Source organism: Rhinoderma darwinii, chromosome 1 (genome assembly GCF_050947455.1).
Source record: "Rhinoderma darwinii isolate aRhiDar2 chromosome 1, aRhiDar2.hap1, whole genome shotgun sequence".
NCBI lineage: Eukaryota > Metazoa > Chordata > Amphibia > Anura > Rhinodermatidae > Rhinoderma > Rhinoderma darwinii.
This window is the reverse complement of record NC_134687.1, coordinates 297,362,320-297,383,649: the sequence shown is the minus strand read 5'-3', so window position 1 is coordinate 297,383,649 and position 21,330 is coordinate 297,362,320. Positions and strand designations below refer to the sequence as shown.

At 46.2% G+C, this 21,330-nt stretch overlaps 1 protein-coding gene across 1 annotated transcript; it reads right to left on the bottom strand.

The window, feature by feature from the left end:
• Positions 1-10,841: 10,841 nt before the first annotated feature.
• On the bottom strand, positions 10,842-18,405 carry MIDN (midnolin). The gene is made up of 7 exons (XM_075825379.1): positions 18,118-18,405; positions 17,323-17,410; positions 17,167-17,229; positions 15,753-16,106; positions 15,448-15,583; positions 13,745-14,002; positions 10,842-11,900 (listed from the first exon to the last, which is right to left on the bottom strand). The coding sequence occupies exons 1-7, from the start codon at positions 18,312-18,314 to the stop codon at positions 11,635-11,637; spliced, it is 1,362 nt and encodes a 453-aa protein (XP_075681494.1). The 5' UTR covers positions 18,315-18,405; the 3' UTR covers positions 10,842-11,634.
• Between the last annotated feature and the right edge of the window lie 2,925 nt (positions 18,406-21,330).

Below are 21,330 nucleotides of genomic sequence, written 5' to 3'. Positions count from 1 at the left end.
TTCACTTTTTTTTCGCAGCAGTTTTTCAAAACGGCTGCATAAAAAAACGGCCCGTTGGAATAGAACAGCGTTTTTCCCATTTAAATCAATTGCAATGTTTGGAGGCGTTTTGTTTTTGCCCGTTTACGGACCGAAAAACGGCAGAAAATAGGCCGTGTGAACATACCCTAACAAAGAGAGAGCAAATAAGTATAATTTAAAAAAAAAAAAAATTGTAAAAGAATCAAACTCACATCTGCACCCTTCTTCTCCCCTCTGGCTACCTCATCACTCCAGCGCTGCTCATACAACGTAGCCTTGTCCGTATCATCAGGACTTTGTACGAGCGGCACCAGAGTGATAAAAGAGCCGTAGTATCGCTGGGGTGAGTATATATTTTTTTATGTTATGGGCTATGTAGGGGGGGGGGGGGGGGAATGTATGGTGCATGGCCACAGTCGTTGCACCACAATTGTGGCACACAGCCCGACCGATATGATGAATTTATTATGCGGCTTTTGGCTTTTAATAAACGTCTCACGCTTTAGTCAAATTTTTCTTTCTAGTATATGAAACGCCAGTCTTAATAAATTGGTGGGCTCAGAAATACATGAAGACTAATTTTCAAACCGTGTTGTTTACTTATGAGTGCCGTACAACCCTGGATGGTCCAGATGGATGGAGTAGTGGATGGTTGGTGAATGGCCACCATGTCCCAACAAGGCTGCGACATCAGCAAGGAGGTGGCGGAGTCATGTTTTGGGCTGGAATCATGGGGAGAGAGCTGGTAGGCTCCTTTAAGGTCCCTGATGGTATGAAAATGACCTCTGCAAAGTACGTAGAGTTTATGACTGACCACGTTCTTCCGTGGTACAAAAAGAAGAACCGTGCCTTCCGTAGCAAAATTATCTATCATGCATGACAATGCACCATCTCATGCTGCAAAGAATACCTGTGTCATTGGCTGCTATGGGCATAAAAGGAGAGAAACTCATGGTGTGGCCCCCATGTTCCCCTGACCTCAACCCTATTGAGAACCTTTGGAGCATCCTCAAGCAAAATATCTATGAGGGTGGGAGGCAGTTCACATCAAAACAGAAGCTCTGGGAGGTTATTCTGACATCCTGCAAAGATATTCAAGCAGAAACTGTCCAAATACTCACAAATTCAATGGATTCAAGAATTGTGAAGGTGATATCAAAGAAGGGGTCCTATGTTAACATGTAACTTGGCCTGCTAAGTTTTTTTTGATTGAAAGAGCTTTTGATTTCTGTAAATATGTCCTCCTGATGCTGCAAATTCAACAAATTACCATTTTAGTTCTCTTTACAACCTTTAAAATGTTTTGATCTCTGTTGTGCATAATAATTTGAAACAGTGCATTTTGAGTTTTTTACTTCTAAAAAAAAATCTGTTATCATTAGGAGATTTGTTCAATAAAATTTGCATTATACTCCAACGGTTGATGGCTTGAAGATTATACTGACTGTCATTTGCATCGACTATTTAGGAAAATCAGCGAAAAATAACACTTGCATAATAATTTGGAACGCGGTGTATAAGGCTTTTGAGTGAGTTAGGCTTCGCTCACATCTGCATCGGGGTTCCCTTCTTGGGTTCCGTCTGACCTTTCCATCAGGGGAACCCATGAATGGAAACCATAGCTTTCCGTTTGCTTCAACCCCTTAATGACCGGGCCTGAAAAGGTCTTAACGACCAGCTACATTTTTCAGTTTTTACCTCTCCGCATTTCAACAGCCATAATTTTTTTTTATTTTTTCATTGACGTGGCCGTATGAGGCCTTATTTTATGCGGGAGAAATTGTATTATTATTTTTCATAGTTTGGAGGTAGAAAAAAAATATTTTTACGCCGTTATATAAGAAAAAGTGATTCTCAGCATAGTTTTTCTTGTTTATTTTTTATCCTGTTCACGTGTAATGGCAGGAAGGAGGTGAAGGGAACAAGTGAGCCCTAATCTACCCACCGCCCTGTCCCTGCCTACTTGCAACGACCCGCCCTAGGCGACGGGGTACAACTTGGCGGCGGTCCCTACGCTGTCTAAGTGCAAGGGAGTACAAACAGGGAACACGCAAGGGAAGGGACAGTAGCCAACGGAACGCCGCGAGGAAACGGAGCGGTGAATGAGTCAGTCAGGATCAGGATGTAGTGGAGTATACCAACGAGAGCACGGAGCAGGAAGCAAGCCAGGGGCAAAGCGAAGCAGGATAAGAGGAACTGAAGCAAGGCAGAAGCACGGCAGAAGCAGGCTGGAGCAAGGCAGCAGTGGGGCCAGGAATCCAAGAAGAATAACAAGCACTGAGGAAGAGAACACAGCAGGTATAAATGGACAGGGGGCGGAGCTAACTCCGACTGACCAGGCCGCGATAGGCTCTCCCACTCCTGAGCCTGCCACCCTGGTTGGTGGGAGCCGGTGTCAGTCTAAGAGGTCTGGCCTCAGGTGTCGACTGATTAATCCCGGGAGTATACACAGACGTAGTACCTGGCAGATCCTTTACAGTACTCCCCCTTTTATGAGGGGCCACCGGACCCTTACTAAGAGGACCCGGTTTAGTGGGGAGGAGAAGGTGGAACCTCCTGATCAATACCCCAGCGTGAACATCACGAGCAGGTACCCAAGTCCTCTCCTCCGGCCCGTATCCTCTCCAATGGACCAGGCACTGGAGGGAGCCCTGGATCATCCTACTGTCCATAATCTTGGCCACCTCGAATTCCACCCCCTCAGGGGTGAGAACGGAAACAGGAGGTTTCCTCGAGGGGGACCAGGACGGGGAGCAGCGTTTAAGGAGGGAGGCATGGAAGACGTCATGTATGCGAAAGGATGGGGGCAGCTCCAGACGGAAGGATACAGGGTTGAGGACTTCAATGATCTTATAAGGTCCAATAAATCGGGGAGCAAACTTCCTGGACGGGACCTTAAGGCGCAAGTTCCTGGACGACAACCAGACCAGATCCCCGACGACAAACCGGGGGTTAGCAGAACGTCTACTATCAGCCTGAATCTTTTGTATGCTCTGGGACGCCTCTAGGTTCTTCTGAACCTCGGCCCAGACTGTGCACAGTTCCCGATGAACGTCCTCTACCTCGGGATTATTTGAACAACCAGGAGAAACGGAGGAAAACCTTGGGTTAAACCCGAAATTACAGAAAAACGGGGAGACCCCTGACGAGTTACTGACCCGGTTATTCAGGGAAAATTCGGCAAGGGGAAGGAATGAGACCCAATCAAATTGACAGTCAGAGATGAAACACCTTAAATATTGTTCCAGGGATTGGTTAGTCCTTTCCGTTTGGCCATTAGTTTCGGGATGGAAGGCGGAGGAGAAGGACAGATCAATCTCCAACTTTTTACAAAAAGCTCTCCAAAATAAGGAAACAAATTGTACCCCTCTGTCAGAAACGATATTGACTGGGGCCCCATGGAGACGCAGGATGTGTTTAACAAACAAAGAAGCTAACGTCTTGGCGTTAGGTAGTTTCTTAAGGGGCACAAAGTGGCACATCTTGCTGAAGCGGTCTACTACCACCCACACCACCGACTTGCCCTGAGATGGAGGCAAATCGGTGATAAAATCCATGGAGATATGGGTCCAAGGTCTCTGGGGAATGGGCAAGGAACGTAGTAAGCCCGCAGGTCGGGACCTAGGGGTCTTGGACCTAGCACAAACCTCACAAGCGGCGACGTAAGCCCTAACGTCTTTAGGCAACCCAGGCCACCAATAGTTTCTGGTAATGAGGTGTTTGGTACCCAAGATGCCAGGATGACCAGATAGTGCGGAGTCATGGTTTTCCCTGAGTACCCTTAGCCGGTATTGCAGGGGGACAAACAGTTTGTCCCCAGGGAGGTTCCCGGGAGCTGAACCTTGATCAGCCGCGATGTCAGAAGCTAAATCAGAATCAGTGGCAGAAACGATTATACCAGGGGGTAAAATACAAGCAGGATCCTTCACGGAAGGAGGATTGGCCATGAAACTACGTGACAGTGCATCAGCCTTAATATTTTTGGACCCAGCCCTATAGGTAACCAAGAAATTAAATCTGGTAAAGAATAGTGCCCAACGAGCTTGTCTAGGATTAAGCCTCCGGGCAGATTCTAGGAAAACCAGATTCTTGTGGTCCGTAAGGACCGTTACCTGGTGTCTGGCCCCCTCCAGGAAGTGACGCCACTCTTCAAAAGCCCATTTAATGGCTAAAAGTTCGCGGTTGCCAATATCATAGTTACTCTCCGTGGGCGAAAACTTCCTAGAGAAGTAAGCACAGGGGCGGAGCTAACTCCGACTGACCAGGCCGCGATAGGCTCTCCCACTCCTGAGCCTGCCACCCTGGTTGGTGGGAGCCGGTGTCAGTCTAAGAGGTCTGGCCTCAGGTGTCGACTGATTAATCCCGGGAGTATACACAGACGTAGTACCTGGCAGATCCTTTACATCACGTTTCACGCTAAATAACCCATTCGATTAATTCTTCAAGTTATTACGGTTGTTTAGCTACCTAATATGTGTAGGTTTTTTGTTTTTATTTAGTGTAGGGGCAATAAAATATATTTTATGCAAAATAATGATTTTTTTTAAGGGATAACTAGGCTGCTGTTAGGGCAGCACATAGTGTGCCCGAACAGCAGGCTTACTGAATAGACAGCACTGGGGTCCTTTGTAGGTCCCCAGGGCTGACTGTAGAGGGATTCCCCAGTGTTTGACCACGTCACCGGATTTCCGGTGACGAGATCAAAGCGGGAAGTTTCCTTTGATCTTGCCGTGGTCACAGGAGCGCTGATCAGCCTCTTCTACAGCAATGCCAAAAGACGTCACTGTAGACTAAGGACATGCACCGGCTGCCATCAAAAGACGGTGGGCGGTCGTTAAGGAGTTAACATTGATTTCAATGGTATCGCTTCCATTGCGAATGGTTTCCGTTTATCTCCGTTTCATAAGGTTTCCATATTTTAGGCGGAATCAACAGCTTAGTCGACTAAGGTATTCATTCTGCCAAAGAAACGGAAACCATTAGAAGCGAAAGCGTTACCATTGAAATCAATGGTCTCCATTAATGGGTTCCCCTGACGGAAAGGTCAGACAAAACCCTCGACGCAGATGTGAACGAACCCTTAGCTGTGTACGAGCTATAGATTGTGTACGAGCAGCAGTATTTGTAAGCCAAAACCAGGAGTGGAACATAAACAGAGAAAAGCTTAATGGAAACATTTGTACCCACTCCTGGTTTTGGCTTACAAATAAATACTGACCAAATATGAAATGTCAATGAAGCCTTAGGCCCTTTTCAGTTTTTTTGCAGGCAGAAAAAAATCTGCCTCAGAATTCCTCCAGGATTCCTCCAGGATTTTGAACAGCCCCAAAGCGATTGGAGTTCATGCAAGGACCACAGGTGAAAAACGGTGCAAAAAAAAGCTCAGAAACTAGCGCCGCGGGCTTGTCTGCCTCCCATTGATTTCAATAGGAGTTCAGAGGCAGAAACCGTGGCAAGAAAGAATATTGCGCTATTTTTCCCCGTAAGCAGCCAAAAGACATTCAGGAAGAAAAACACAGTTGCGGTAGTTTTTATTTTGCCGCTAATTCAAATGAAGTTTCCACGTAAAAAAAAACAAAAAAAAACAGGGCCTCAGACTGTTCACACTTTGTGGTTAATTTGCCTTCTTTTTTTTTTTTACCAGTTTTCTCAAAATTGTAGCAATAAACACAAGTTGACCGCAATGTGTGAACACAACCTATGAATCAAAACTTCGAAACGTATCCTTTTACCCCTCTGGGATCCAGTAAAAAAAAAAAGTTCACCACTAACATGCATTGTATGGACCCAATTGTAACCATCTGATTTTTGGCACTTTCAGATACTGTGTAATCTGTGTTCTATGTGTATTCATTTATTTTCAAATGTGTTGTGTTTTCCATATATAACGGAAGCCACAATGCAGTGCGAGATCCGTCGCACGAAAAACACCAGTGGCGCTTGACAAAAACCATCGTAAATCCATCAAGTTCTGACAAGGTGTCTGTTCTTTTGATGGGTAAAATAGAGCAGTATGTAGCACGTTTTACAGAACCTGCGCTGTAGATGGAGCCTCCAACACAGATGTGAACATAGCTATGAAGAGCATGCCTATCAATTTTTGTACGCTCAATTTACATGGAGTAATGATCGGTGGGTCGCACCCATGCAGTTTGTATATAGTCGTCAGAACACGCCGTTTACCTGCGGAGATGTCTTGCAGACGAACTACAATTTTTATGGTGGCATAAATATGCAATCAGCTGGGGTATGATCGTTTACACGTGCCAATGACAAGCACCAGATTATTGGCCTACGTAAAAGGACTTTTATTCTTGCTTTTATTTCCTTTAGCCTAGGTTATGTTCAACTGGTAGTAAGGTTTACAAACTAATTTGAGAAACATTGTGTAGATTGCTAAAGGCTTCACGCACACAACACCATACTGGAATACTGGAGTTTTTTTTTTTTCTCACACAGAATCAGTGAAAAAGGGGGGGGGGGGATGTGGAATGCCATCACACAGATTCTCCTCTTGCACAATATTTTGAATTAGTTCGCTCTGTCCGAGGGTAAGCCCGCCAAGTCACACCAGCCACGGTTGTCAATTCTGATTAACGGTCACACATTGTTGCAGGTAAAACTGCAGTTTACCTGCAAAATTTTGCGGCCAAAAAAGTGTGTATTTATTAATGGCCGCACGATTTTGCCGATAAACAGTAGTTTTACCCGCAACAATGCACGACCATAAATGAGGATCTGGACAACCGCACTGACCAGCGTGCCAGCGCGATTTTCAGCCACTGCATCAGGACTTTCACTTGAGTTTCTGTGGCCAAAAATCTGAAAGTATTTCTAAAATTATAATAAAGTGGAATAAAATCGACATGTTAGATATAAGATTGTTAAAGCAGCTTTTCCAAATACAGATAAATTCCTGTACCGTAGGCCAGGTCTGTACAGACAAGATTGCAGAATTTTATGCCAGCAACACAAGACTATGGCAGTTGGCAGGTCATTCTGCCATACAATTGGTAGAGTGCTTTGACGGGCGGTCTCACATGACAAACACGTCTGGCACAGTCGCCTTTCCGTGGCTTGTGTAGGCCTTACATATTACTCCCAACATGTCGTGGTCAGCTTCTATATAGAGTAAAATGGCTGTAAATATAGACGAACAGTTTTCGATTGCGATCAATGCAATGTTAACGTCCCATTAGTATAAGGGCTCATGCACACTCCAGTGAAATTCTTCAGTGTGCTACCCCCTTTTAACAGATCGCACACTGACCCATTCATTTTTATAGGGCTATGCACACATCAGTTTTGTTTTTTTGCAGATCCGTGTCTCCGTTCCACAATTTATAGAACAGGTCCTATTCCTTGTAGGTCAATAATGCCCATTCCATTCAATGATCCGGGGGGAGAGAGTCTTATTTGTTCTGTGCAGACGAGCAGTCATTTTACGCGTCGCTGTCAAAATACAGCACGTAAAATGACGGCTCATCAAAAGAAGTGCAGGACACTTCTTGGGACGTTTTTGGGGCAGTTTTCTCATAGACTCCAATGAAAACAGCTCCAAAAACGGCCGTAAAATACGCGACTTGCTCAAAAAAAAAAGTCTGAAAATCAGGGGCGTTTTCCCTTGAAAACCGCTCCGTATTTTCAGACATATTTTGTTAATCCTGTGAACATTCGCTAACTGTGCACGTATCAGGATTCCAACCTGCTGATGACGCAGTGTAGCCGGTGATACTGCTATTTGACATCTTTCTAAGCAGCCTATACTAGTAGTATCAGTCAACACAACAGGAGTATAAGTCTTGAACTACTAAACCACAATCCCTTACTAAGCACCAAGGTTTGTCTCATTTCATGCAGGGATTAAATCTGGGGTGCAGAGATCTCAGAACAGCATTAAAGATACCTGAAAGGCATCCAGGATTGACCTGTGTAATGCAGTATAGACTAAGCTAGTAGCCCATTTCTGATCTTACCATGCATCAGTTACAGATGCAATACACTTATGTCGGTGCTAGCATGCAGCTGTTTGTATCAGTCTTCGTCACCTCTGTCACAATGTGTCTCTCTCATCGGGGTCAAAAAGGAGAGGGGGAGACGACACTAACTGCACGATACTGCCAAGCCGCGGCAATTGCTACGCACATGCGCCACTCCCACAGAGACCAAACCGAAGCTCGTTTGTAGAGCAAAATCTGGCGCCATTTTCAGGTGGATCAGAAGCCGCTGCCAGACAGTAAGAGGACTACTTCCAGCCATATGTTAAGCGAAGGCGCAAGAAAGGGCGTAGGCAGCAAGAACTTTGTTAAACCAGCGGAGGCAGGAGCAGGTAATTTACGTTCGTGTATGATGTGCGTATTATGTTCATGTGTGATACTGTCTGCTGAGCACTGTATCTAATCCTCCTACCACTGTGCATTCGGTCAGAAAATGGCAGCACAGTGTAGGAGGACATTCAAACCACTCCTTCTCCAGGCACTAGTCAGAAGAAGGGAGGGGGGTTTGTGCGAGGACACTAGAGCGAGTGTGTCTACCACAAATTTGCAGCATAAATCAATGAGGTTGCTTTACCACAGTGACCATGCTGCAATTTTGGGAACTGCTCCCTCTAGTGGCCAGCACATGGAAATGTAAAAAATTAGAATCTAATTTATAATATTTCCTGACTTGTGAAAAAATTAAAACAGTGTGTAATCACTTATATGCTAATTGATTAACTGAAAAAAATAAAATTGTAGCGACATTCCCTTTACAAGCTAAAAATCTTGACCTACATGGTATGGTATATGATATGACCTAAACTTATATTCTTGTTGGGCCATGAAGTTTTACACACAGCCTTGGCAATGAAAGGCAGCAGTTTGTAGAGATCACAAACATACATTCTTGCTACTAACCTAGTATTTCAACCACATAACATACAAAAATGTTAAGCCTATGGATAAATCGGCATTCGGTTTATAGTTGTTTTTTTCTATTGGATCGCTAAGGCTGGATTCACACGAGCATGTTCGGTCCATAAAGGACGGACCGTATTTCGGCCGCATGTCCCGGACCGAACACACTACAGGGAGCCGGGCTCCTAGCATCATAGTTATGTACGATGCTAGGAGTCCCTGCCTCTCCTTGGAAATACTGTCCCGTACTGAAAACATGATTACAGTACGGGACAGTTGTCCTGCAGCGAGGCAGGGACTCCTAGCGTTGTACATAAGTATGATGCTAGGAGCCCGGCTCCCTGCAGTGTGTTCGGTCCGGGACTTGCGGCCGAAATACATTCCGTCCTTTACGGACGTAACATGCTCGTGTGAAACCAGCCTATTTGTTAAACCTTGGGAAGCCAAACATGAGATTCACTGATAAATGGTTTGGCTTTCAGCTATATCCAGCTCAGCATTCATGTTATTTTAAGAACATGCAATGCCAGTACAAAGGAGACACGACCAGCATCTTCATGGGCTACAAACATATCACTGGACATGCTTATACATTAGGAGACACCCATGGGTCTTGGTCATAGCATAGGCAATGACTAAGACACGAGTAGCTTGAAATACAAGAGCATTCCGCTATAGGATTTGAGATGGAGTGAAACAAAAAAAAAAAAATAATAATTTTTAGGCCAAGGCAGTGCTCGATATTTCTTCTTTGTACTTAAATCACCTCTGAGTAGATGGATAGATATATCTATCCATCTATGTACAAAACTGCATTATTCATGTTAGCGCTTAGGCTGCCAGTCGCTTTCCAGTGGCGATCTACTCTGGATACATCTAGAGCTCTGGCAAATAACATCCATATCTAATAATATGTCATGAACAGAAATTGCCCAGTTGGGACACCACCTTCAAAAACAAACCGCAATTGATACCAATGTTTAAATCTACTTGAAAGGGGGAAAAAAAAATAAAAAAAATAAATACCAGAGTACTTTAGTCCTGCTACATATTTTATTTTGAAAAAGCCGAACTGAATTTCTACTTTTCTGGCTAGTGTACTTTCATTTCTGGCTACATATAATTATGTCCCCCGGCACTGGTCTTACCCTTCAGTACTACCAGAAAAGTAATGTACCTGTGAGTAAGTGGGGGGGGGTAACCCTGAGGTACAAAAATGAAACCATTTAACCGTTTAGAAACCATTAACACAAAGCAGATGTGCAAACGAGGGTTATGAACTTGATGCACTGACTGCGCCAAAAAAAAAACAAAAAACAAGGCTAATCCTCAGTTTGCAAACGCGTGAATCTAAGTCAATGCTCCAAGCACATGAAGATAAATTTGTAAGATACAAGTAGAACAGATCGCACATTGTAGATTGCGACACAGGAAGGTAGAGTGGCTTCGGAACCACTACATTCATACAAGACTAGAGCGGAAAACCTAGAAGACCGAGAGGAGCAGTGGATTCTACCATGCCCACGGCCTGCCTGCTGTCTACACAGACTGATATTACCAACCCACGCCTCTGATGGTAACATTGAGATCAAGACAGCAGAATAGAGAGAGGGCCAAAGCTTAGCCAGCCTACTTCAGGCGCTGCAGGATGTCAGTGAACAGCACCTCATCCTGAAACACCCACAAGTGGGGGAAGAAGCACAGCAACGATTCTCACGCACAGACTGCCAGGAAATACCTGGTACACAGAACAGAATACGTCACTGTAGACAGCGCGTGCAAAAAGGGAAGGGAGCCAATAATCTCTGCAGAGGAAATAAAGGGGAGTGGGGGACGAACAAAAACGACAGAGCTTACCCTGTTTACCAATACTGCATATAGAATTAATCCCCTCCCCCCACCAATCATTAAAAATAGAATATATTCAGCTCCAAGAACATTTAATAAAAAATAAAAATACCAGTTTCATTCAAATAACAAACTACTGTTGATCTGGGAGCAATAAATGAAACAAAATAAATCCAACATGTGAGGTAAATATGATAAAAATGTAGAAAGCTTGCCTCCCTCCCTGCTACTGTCCCCACCACATGGTTACTTAACGGGTCAGGATGGATGAGAGCCACAGCATGCAGGACAGATCCCACCCCGAAAACAGGCAGAGGAGGGTCAGAGGCCCACAGCATAGTACATGGATGCTACATACGACAATAACGGTGATGACTGGGGGGGGGGGGGGGGGGGGTGAAGTGTTTTAAATAAGTCCCTGTTCATCCTCATCCCAAGTCAATCCAATAGAAAGAGGTACATCCTGAACAGCAGCACGTCTGAGGTTCTGTCCCAGAGCAGTGGAATTCGGAGGAGCATTTCCAAGCTCTGAGTGTTCTTGTCTGTGCATTCATGAATTATGGAACTGGTCAGAGTCGGGAGAGGGGTAAACACCATTTCTGGAAACGAGTGTGTGTTATTGCTTTCACACTCCACAATGCAAGGATACAGTTTAAACCTGCAACGCTTATGACAAGCGTTTAAGGCAGACATTTTTTCATTTGTTATTCAAGTCAACGAAAACGTAAAAGGTTTGACCATGTATTGTTTTTCTTTGTAGATAACCTCTTCAATCCAAAGTTAGTCTTATAATTCCCATGGTCCATATACAGTTGTAGGAGAAGTCTTCCGGTGGAGCAAACGATGTGAAGAGGCTGTGATATAGGCCTCATGCCACCACAAATTCTGAGTTTAAGTCAGCCTTCACATCTGGTTTCCATAGCGAGTCCTCAAAGTCCATCTCAAGGGCACCCTCTCCGCTCGATATGCTGCTGTTACTGCTGGTCCGACTAGACTTTCGTGTAGGAAGCCACTGATATGGAGCTCTAGAGTCCCTCCGTGCCTTCCGACGCAATCTCTTTTGATGCATAAGCAACTGCAGACGTTCTACTTTGCAGCGAGTTGCCCTGTTTTCTGTTTGCCGGATGCGATCCCCTGTAAATAGTAACAATTTTATTGACATTTTCAATTGAATGTGAATTTAATATTTTATGAGTTATTACCTATTACAGGTTCTAGACCAGAATTAAGTCTAAGCCTCAGTCACAATTCCTGGCAGCCGCTTCCAAGATAGATCACAAATGTGAACATTAAAGGGGTATTCCCAACGAATAAGTTTATAGCATAGCAATAGCATATGCCATAAACGTCTAATAGATGTGTGTCCTAGCTCTCGCAGCCGTCTCCAAGAACGGGAGGCTGGCACACCCAGGTGACAAATGAATGGAGAAGTGGTTCTGTCAGTTTATTCCTATTAGAGTTAAACAAAAAAAAAAAAAAGCAAGCGGAACCGGGGTTAGGCGACCCGCATCTATCAGCCACTTATGGCATATCCAGTGGGTATGCCATGAATGTTTCTGTTAGGAATAGTTTTTCATTTCTCAGAATACACCTTAGGGTATATTCACACACACTAATTACGGACGTAATTCGGGCGTTTTGCCCCGAATTACGTCCGAAAAATGCGGCTTGAAAGCGTTGACAAACATTTGCCCATTGAAAGCAATGGGCTGACGTTTGTCTGTTCACACGAGGCGTATATTTACACGCCGCTGTCAAATGACGGCGCGTAAATAGACGCCCGTGTCAAAGAAGTGACCTGTCACTTCTTGGGGCGTAATTGGAGCCGTTATTCATAGACTTCAATGAAAAGCAGCGCCAATTACGTCCGTAATCGACGCGGCGTTCAAGCGCCTGCACATGCCGTTACTGCTGAAATTACAGGGATGTTTTCTCCTGAAAACATTCCCGTAATTTCAGCCGTTACGGACGCTGTCGTGTGAACATACCCTTAAAGGAACAGCAATTTATTCATGGAGAACAAGTTTAATTTTAAGGTAACTTAAAAACAGTCAGGGAAAAGAAGAGCCTCTAAATAACATGCAATCTCAGGGCTTGAATTTGCGTAGGGAGTAACCCGTTTTGTCTAAAATGATCTTGTCCCAAACACGAAGTGTGCGCAATAAGGGGTCCTTAAACAGTTAAAGCGGCCTGTGGATTATCAGCTGCACGCAGGCAGTGAATTTTTTTTTCGCATGAAGCTCCCACAGCTTCCTGCTGTATAATGGGATCTGCTCACCCCTCCCACACGCAGTCGTTCTTTGTTCTCCAACACAAAACACACAGAATGAAACTGGCCAGATGCATTCAGACCCTCCCACCCTTTTCACCCACACCCACTAGTGGGGGGGTGAGAGGTCCCCCCCTTCAGGGTCTGTCTAGATACAAACGGACAACAGGATCAGAGTGTGAGAATGTCCTCCAACTGAAGGAAAAAAAAATAACAAAAATTATCAGACCCAGAAACTGCTCCTATCCCTTCTAACTAAACACACTACCCCCCGAAGCAAACAAGCCACCCACCCCCACAGCGTTTCAGTATGAACATACATTCCTCCACCCTTCTGAGCACACAATCAATACTGGCAGGTCACTGAATGGGGATTACAGTGTAGAGTACCTGGATCTCTATGCAGGTGTCCCTTTGTCATTTTGAGAGGCTACATTTTGGGGCGAGGTAGGGAATATAGATTGATCTCCTCCATGTACACCTACTTACTGAATGGAGGTTGGAGGCAGCATTGCAAGGTCTTTATTCCAGAACAGGCCTTTGTCTAGTCCCCACCCTGCACAAATGCAGGCAAAGGCCTCCCCTCACGAACGTACAAAGGGAGAGGTCAGATAACCCTTTCACTAGTCAGGACACCACCATTTTGTCGGCCATATTAACCAGCATTCCACACAAAATATCCGCAGTTACTGCGCGGTACATTACTCACCAGTAGGTTTGCACTGGCGAACTTGGGAATGTCCTGTTGGTTTGCTGGTTTTCTGGAGACCACTATTTTGTGGAGAGGTAGCCTTGGCATTTCTGGTCTGCGACGCACACTGGGTGTGACAGCGGAGTGTTGTGAGCGAGGGTGGCATACCCTGGTAATGGCGAGTAGCACTCAGCAAGTCGTTAAGGATTTGTAAAATTGTCCCAATGTCCCTACGAGGACGTCCTGTAGTGTCCTGGCAGTGGGGATGCAGAGTGCCTGCAGAGGAGAAATAGTAGCAGGTTAGATATTGCATTCCACTTTCAATGCAAATAATTAGTTGGATCTATTGTGCAATTAAGAACCAGAGCAACAAAAATGGCATATCCATGACTTCTCTATAGACGTACGTTTAATTTCAGAGAGCTCCTCGGTTAGTAAGAACACGGGTGTATGTGTGAGAAATACACTCACCTTTTAGAGTGGTGCTAGGTGGCCAGCACAACTCGACCATGGAGCCTTGGTGCTCCGTACTTAGGCAGTCTGCTGGCCCTCAGAGTTGACACCGGTGGCTGAGAAGTCAGCGGGAGCCGATGTGGAGAATAGGTTCCAAATAGTTTGAAAAACAATCACTCTTAGTTGAAGGCGCCCCTGCACTTGTGTGGCAGATTAAATTGAATCCCCAGTTATGGAAGAGTCTCGGTGGGTAAGAACTATAAATAGATTTATTTCATAAAACAGACATGTGGCGATCATCATATGTCTCTCTAGTGGTAGAGGAAGCTACGTGTTTCGACCTAGGACTAAGGTCTTAATCAGTAGTAGGTCGAAACGCGTAGCTTCCTGTACCACTGGAGAGACATATGTTGTTCGCCACACTTCTGTTTTATGAAATAAAGCTATTTATATTTCTTACCTGCCGAGAGACTCTTCCATAACTGGGGACTCTTCCATGCATGTGCAGGAGCGCCTTTTACAAAGAGTGATTGTTTTTTCAAACCATTTGGAACGGTGGCTCAGTGGTTAGCACTATTGCCTTGCAGCGCTGGGGTCCTGGGTTCAAATCCAACCAAGGACAACATCTGCATAGTGTGTATGTTCTCCCTGCGTTTGCGTGGGTTTCCTCCGGGTACTCCGGTTTCCTCCCACACACCAAAAACATAGATTTAGATTGTGAGCCCCAAATGGGGGACAGTAAAATAAGAGGACCTCTGTACAGCCCTGCATAATATGTTGGCGCTATATAAGTAAATTAAAGGGATTTTTTCTGTCTTACAAACCCCTCCTTACCCCAGCACACAGAAGTACCTCGAATAGAAGATTCAATAAAAAGCACCCAGAATGCAACATATATGCTACATCTCCACATTCAAAGCAAGGATTTCCAAGAAGTCCTACTTAAGTTGCCGAAGCAACTTAGCCTTAAAAGCATCTTAGCCTTTTACTTTTCCCAAGCTGTGATTTTGATACTTGCATTCTATGAGTGTGTATTTCTTTACGTTCAACCTTTTGCAAGTACATGCTTTAGAGGTGTTAGACCGTGAATAAAAAAAAAACATTTTACGATTTGAAGGCAGTTGTAAGAGGGTTACACAACCTTATGGAACCGCATTGGTGGAACGCATCCAATGGGACCCCACTAATCGGATTCTTGCCATGCGTTGCCACTTTCCACTAATTATCTAGACCTCCAATCAAAAACACACATCTCGAGAGATACTTACCAGAAAACGTCCCCGAGAAGACTCCAGGAGCATGGTTGACAAAACTCTCTATAATGGCACCAGGTTTTCGAGGTCGTGCAGATTGGGAAGGACTACCAGAAGATTCACTACTGTGAGTGCTGCTACATGGTACCGGCTGAAAAAGGATGGCAGATGATGAAACAATAGTAACAAATACCTACAAAAATACTATTGCAAGAGAGCTCATGCTTAGACAGCCCAAGCAGTTGGAAGACATCCAAGCCTACTTTGATGCCATAAGCTACTCCATCAATGTTAAGAAATCAAGTTGCCAGAGTACTCACCTCTGCACAAGGCGATAGAGCCACACCCTCTCCATGCGAGCGGAAGACGCTGGTGGCGAGGGATGATGAACGAGGTGCATCGCAGTGAGTGGAAGTAGCTGGTGCTGACTCAGTAGGCGGAGGAGAACCCTGGGTGCATCCTGCCAGTCGAGAGAGTACAGGGGTGGCACTTGTATGCAGGGTGCGGAAGTGAGGGGCAGCATTCTGCTCAGTTCCTCGGGTGATTAGATGGCGGTGCTGGAGGTGGGAACCCCCTGCTTGTTGGGCAGCCAATTGAAGCTGTACAAACATCATGTGATCCCCAACACGAAGAGCAAGGGTGAGGGGTGAGCGTCCAGATAAGAAATCATTTACCTTCGGGATAGAAAGAAAGGACAGTTGTTAAGTGAAAACAAAGAACGCTTATTATAGAATGGTCCAAGAGGATAAACATATAAAGAAGAATTATCAGAAATCAAAGATGCAAGATGGCCACCCATGACAACAATGTAATCCAATCGATACCGTTATCAGCCACTCCGCTTCCCATGTCATACAATAAACACAAGCGATGTGAAACATAACCCCTCAGCAAGCCACGGTCACACGAATTGATAGAACGCGTTAACCGAAAACCCTCCTGCAATGTGAGCCCATTCACAAGGAATAGAGAACACAAGCTGCACAGAAGGAGCACACCATCACGACTCAATCACACAAACAGCCATGAATTCAGCACCCCTCCCCCACATCACGACTCCTCCACCCCCACATCACTGGACAAAGAGCGGAACGTTAACCCTGCAAGAACTGACGACAACACAAACAGCTTGCGTGTGGCAGGTACATCATGTACTCAGTTCCATGTATACGTGAATGCAGCTACTCTCCTAGTTTTATCAGGCGGCTCTCTGACTCACCCCCTCCAGCCCACGCCTGCAGGAACAGCTAAAAATAGCAAAGTCCAGCACGCAGTCGGGAGAACAAGGCCGAGGGAGGCGGTAGAGGGGAAGGTGGTACAGAAATGGAAAGGACTTGTAGGGAGGGAGGCAGAGAAAGATGCTGTGCAAGCAGTGACACAATGACAGCTCATGATGCCAGTAATGTGGTGCAATAAGGAAATGTAATCACTGAGGGAAAAAAAATAAAAAATTAAAATAAAAAAAAGTCTAGAAATAATGCGGGTGGAAGGTCATCATATAACAAAGTCGATGCTTATTGATTTCAATCACTAAACCACCAATAGGAAGCTTTGACTTTAAGAAACAAAAAGTACGCTAAACCACACAAGGGAGGGGAAACCGAAAAGTCACCACCCTGAACACCATCTGATTAGTAACCAGCTTGTTTGTCAGTAATAAAGGCACGATCTGCGTCAGAGAGAATGGTGACATCACGCAGAACGTGGCAACCACCCACCTCCAGGACGACTCACCTGTGTCTCCGTGAGACTCTCCAAGGCCTGCATTACTGACTGCTCCGGGCGGGACATCTGGGACTATAGGAGGAAATGAGACATAATGGGGGGGTTATTAGAGTGCATTTCATCCAAACCCTTGGTCTGCATTCAATCTGTAACCTATAAACTCACCATTAATCCAGCCTCAACCGTAGGCAGGAGGGTCAACCGGCTCCCGTCCGTAACTCCTAAATCTTGTAACTTTCCAGAGCTTAAACGCCTGAAGGACAAAGACAAAACTTAGACACCTGCCCCATTACAAACACTACCTGGCAGACACAGCAAGAAGCCCAACAATGGCAGCGGCTTTGGGTTTTCTGGTAATGAAGGGGTTATGGTCAGAACTAGGGAGTGCTAGTGGTGATGGGGGGAGGTGGAGTGAGACTTAAGGTGATGTCACCATTGCTAGAGCCTCCCTGAATTACTTACTGGAACAGAGGAGAATTGGGGCCAGCCTGGGGACTAGAGAAGGAAAACCGAATACCAGATCTTTGAATGAACCTACATGGGAAGAACAGGGAGTCTACTCGGGGAGCAATAAGAAGTCTTATGGGGCAGCAGCTTCCGGTCAGTGATCGCATAGACAAGGGAAGATTACGGAACAAAACTACACTGCGGGCGTACGGACCGTGTAAGGAGAAAACGTGCGGTGGGGGGGGTCTAGGGGAAGAGACAATTAGAGCGGTGGGGTCGGGGAGCACTAACATTAAAAGCCGGGCACATGCACTGAAGGAGGCAGCAGCCATTGGAAGTCGAGGAAGTTTCGTTAAACAAAGACCCACCTCCCCCGGGGTGCAGAACAAAGGACGGAAACACCGGGGAACCCGCACGTCCCTTGGGCGAGAGGAGGATTACACGTCAATAGGTCCCCCTCCACACACGGAGCCGGTGACTTGGCGTAGCCGCCAGGGTCGCGCTGAAACTCACGTCTCCCGGTGTAGCAGGGTGAGCCGCTCCTTGGGCACCTTTAATCGCTGGGAGATCCGCCGCTTCAGCCCGTCCACCGTTTCTTCGAGCGGCACGGAGAGCTCATAGCGGGTGCCGGTGGTGCTGTGAACGTTCAGGTTCATGAGCGTCTCTCTGCCTTCGTCCGTGCAGCTCCGGACACTGGGCTGCTGCTCCATCCGGGGATCGTTCTTCAGCTGAGCTCCGGCGTAAAACTAGCACACAAAGTTACACGAGCTCCCCCTCCTGAACAACCGCTCTCTGCCCCGCCCCCAAGCCAATCACAGCGCCTTTTCACCTCCCCCACGTGGCAATAACGTAACCCCCCTCCTCTATGCTCTTTAGCCAATTGCCGGCAGGAGTGGATATTGCTTCACGTCGCTCCTCCCCGTCTCACCGTAGTCACACCCACCCAGGTCATTCATAATAAATCGGATCTAACAAAGAAACCCGGGGTGCAGCGGGTGTCAAGGGGAGACGGAAAAGACCCGGAGCGCAAGCAAAAGTCCACGTATTCCGGGAGCCAGAGCACATACGTGTAGCAGAAGCGTACGTGTCTACCAAAAGGGTTCACGGCTCCAGTTTGTGAATAGCACAGCTGCAAATACGTCTTCACTCTCTAATGTACCCCTCTAAGGAAAACTGACAATAAGCCGTAAACCAAAGTGTCGTGCTAGCAAGCTGATAATAGGAGAACAATGACCAATAATAGTGATATGCATAGTGGGACTATCAAGCATGCCCACTACTCTGCAGCCCTCGTGATCTGTCTGTCATAGATAATGAATAGCTGCTACGCCTATTGCTGGTGGGATCTGACAATAACCTAATATGAATGGAGCCATAATACAGTGGTTATGTTCTACTATGGAAGATTACTTGGAAGATGCCGCTTGCTTGTACAGAGATCTTTTTACAATTTGCCGAAGTATGCAAAGAAAAACGCTTTATTTGAATTAATGAGCATATTTCTTGCCACAAACAGGATTAGACCCCATTAGGGTATGTTCACACGTGCCAGGTTTGTTGCAGAAATTTCTGCGACCAAATCTGTTCCATACATCGGAATGGGGTTGTTTCTGCAGCTTGTGTGTGGATTTCCGCAACCCCTGTTCAGATAAATGGGACAGTCACAGACATTTCTGCAACCAATCTGCTGCATGTGAATATACATCCTTAGGCTGGGTTCCCACGGGACGGATATGCTGCATAAAAATCACGCGGCGTGTCCGACCTGGAATCCGCAGGCAAGGCCGGCTACAGGTTTATGTGGGCCCTTGGGCGACACAGACTTAATAGGTCCCTTTGCAGGGGAACCCACAGCGGCAGTCCCTGTTTATGCCCCCATATAGAAGTTAGGCCACCAGTTTGTACCACCATACATTTAGTGCTCTCTGTAGATAGTGCATCACAGCTCCCCCTCCCAGGTAGTGCCAAACAGCCCCCTCCTGCCAGGTAGTGCCACACAGCCACCCTCCCTGGTAGTGCCACACAGCCACCATCCCTGGTAGTTCCACAGCCCTGGTAGTGCCACACAGCCACCCTCACTGGTAGTGCCACACAGCCACCCTCACTGGTAGTGCCACACAGCCCCCCTCCCTGTAGGTAGCGCCTTTGGGGTTCCCTCTAGGAGTGGAATCCCCAGCCAGAGCATTGCCGACGCTCTGGCTCCGGATTCCGCTTCAGGAGAAGCCCCTGACGTCACTGTCCATATATGGACAGTGTTGTCAGGGGCAACCCCAGTGCCAAAGTCCCCGGCAGAGCGCTACTAACACTCTGCTTGGGACACTGCTCTGCTCCCAACAACACTGTCCATATATGGACAGTGATGTCAAGGGCTCCCTCAGAGATGGAGTCCCGGAGCAGAGCCGCTTCTAGCGCTCTACCTGGGACTCCTCCTGACATCACTGGCCATATATGGACAGTGATGTCAGGGGCTTCCCCCCCAGAGACGGAGTCCCGGAGCAGAGCCGCTAGCGCTCTGCCTGGGACTCCTTCTCTCCTTCTGACATCACTGTCCATATATTGTATGACGACGGCAGCTTCAGCACCCGGCGGCCGAGTGGGCCCCCCAAGGGTAGTGGGCCCCGGCACATTCTGGTTCGATTTTTCGGACGGAAATTCTGCTACGGAGGAAAGCCGTTCATACTTACCCCCTCCCTCCTCTGAAGTCCGCTCCGGCCTCCCTGGATGACGTTTCAGGCCATGTGACACTGCAGTCTGTGATTGCCGCAGCGGTCACATGGGACGCACCGTCATCCCAGGAGGCCGGACTGCAGGTAGGTGGGCGTTCTGTGTAAGTATGATTTTATTTTTCCGGCGTTGCGATTTTTGCAGTGTAAACACTGTGATTACGCCGCAAAGGTCGCAATGCTTGGCTTTCTGTTTCGGGTTTTGCATCCCCATTGAATTCAATGGGGAAAACCCGCAATGGAAAATGAACAAAAACGCAGCATAAATTCACATGCTTTAAGATTAAATTCCGCACCACAGGTCAAGTTATTAACATTTACGTTGCGTTTTTTTCCGCAGCGTGGGCATGAGGTTTTCTAAAGCTCATCCACTTTGCTTCTACTGCTGAATTTCCACACAGAATTACGTTGCGGAAATTCCGCAGCGTTTACACTATGTGGGAACCCTGCCTTAGGGTATGTTTCCACATGGATATGCTGCAGATTTTCTGCAATAGAAAATCTGCAGTGAAAAAAAAATTCTGGTAAATCTATCACTGAAATCAATATAAATAGTGCGTTTTTGCGGATTTAATGTTAAACATTGATTATAGCAAAGTATATGTGCACCTGCTAATTTCCAGCGTTTTTTATGGCGTTTCCGCTGCATAAACGCTGTAAAAGCCGCAACAAAAAACAAATCTGTTGCAGAATTTCTGCTCCCCATTGAAGTCTATGGGCCACACACGAAGCATCTCCGCACAGAACCCGCAGCATAATTTGACATGCTGCAGGATTGAAAGTCGCACCACAGAACACTTTCCGCGTGACTTTTGTGCGTTTTTTTTCCGCATCTTGAGCTTGAGATTTTTTAAATCTCATAAAATTTTCTGCTATTGTAAATTCTGTGGAATTTCCGCACAGAATTCCATTGCAGAAATTCCGTAGCGTTTACGCTACGTGGGAACCCTGCCTAAGGCCCCATGCACACAAACGTGTTTTTGCGGCCACAATTCCCCCGAAA

Excerpts from the sequence above, each read along its gene's own strand:
- MIDN (XM_075825379.1), bottom strand. The coding sequence starts at position 18,314 with ATGGAGCAGCAGCCCAGTGTCCGGAGCTGCACGGACGAAGGCAGAGAG. Across the intron at positions 16,107-17,166 it reads AGAGTCTCACGGAGACACAG|GTAAATGATTTCTTATCTGG; the intron begins GTGAGTCGTCCT and ends TCTATCCCGAAG. Across the intron at positions 14,003-15,447 it reads CTTCTCGGGGACGTTTTCTG|GCACTCTGCATCCCCACTGC; the intron begins GTAAGTATCTCT and ends TCTCCTCTGCAG.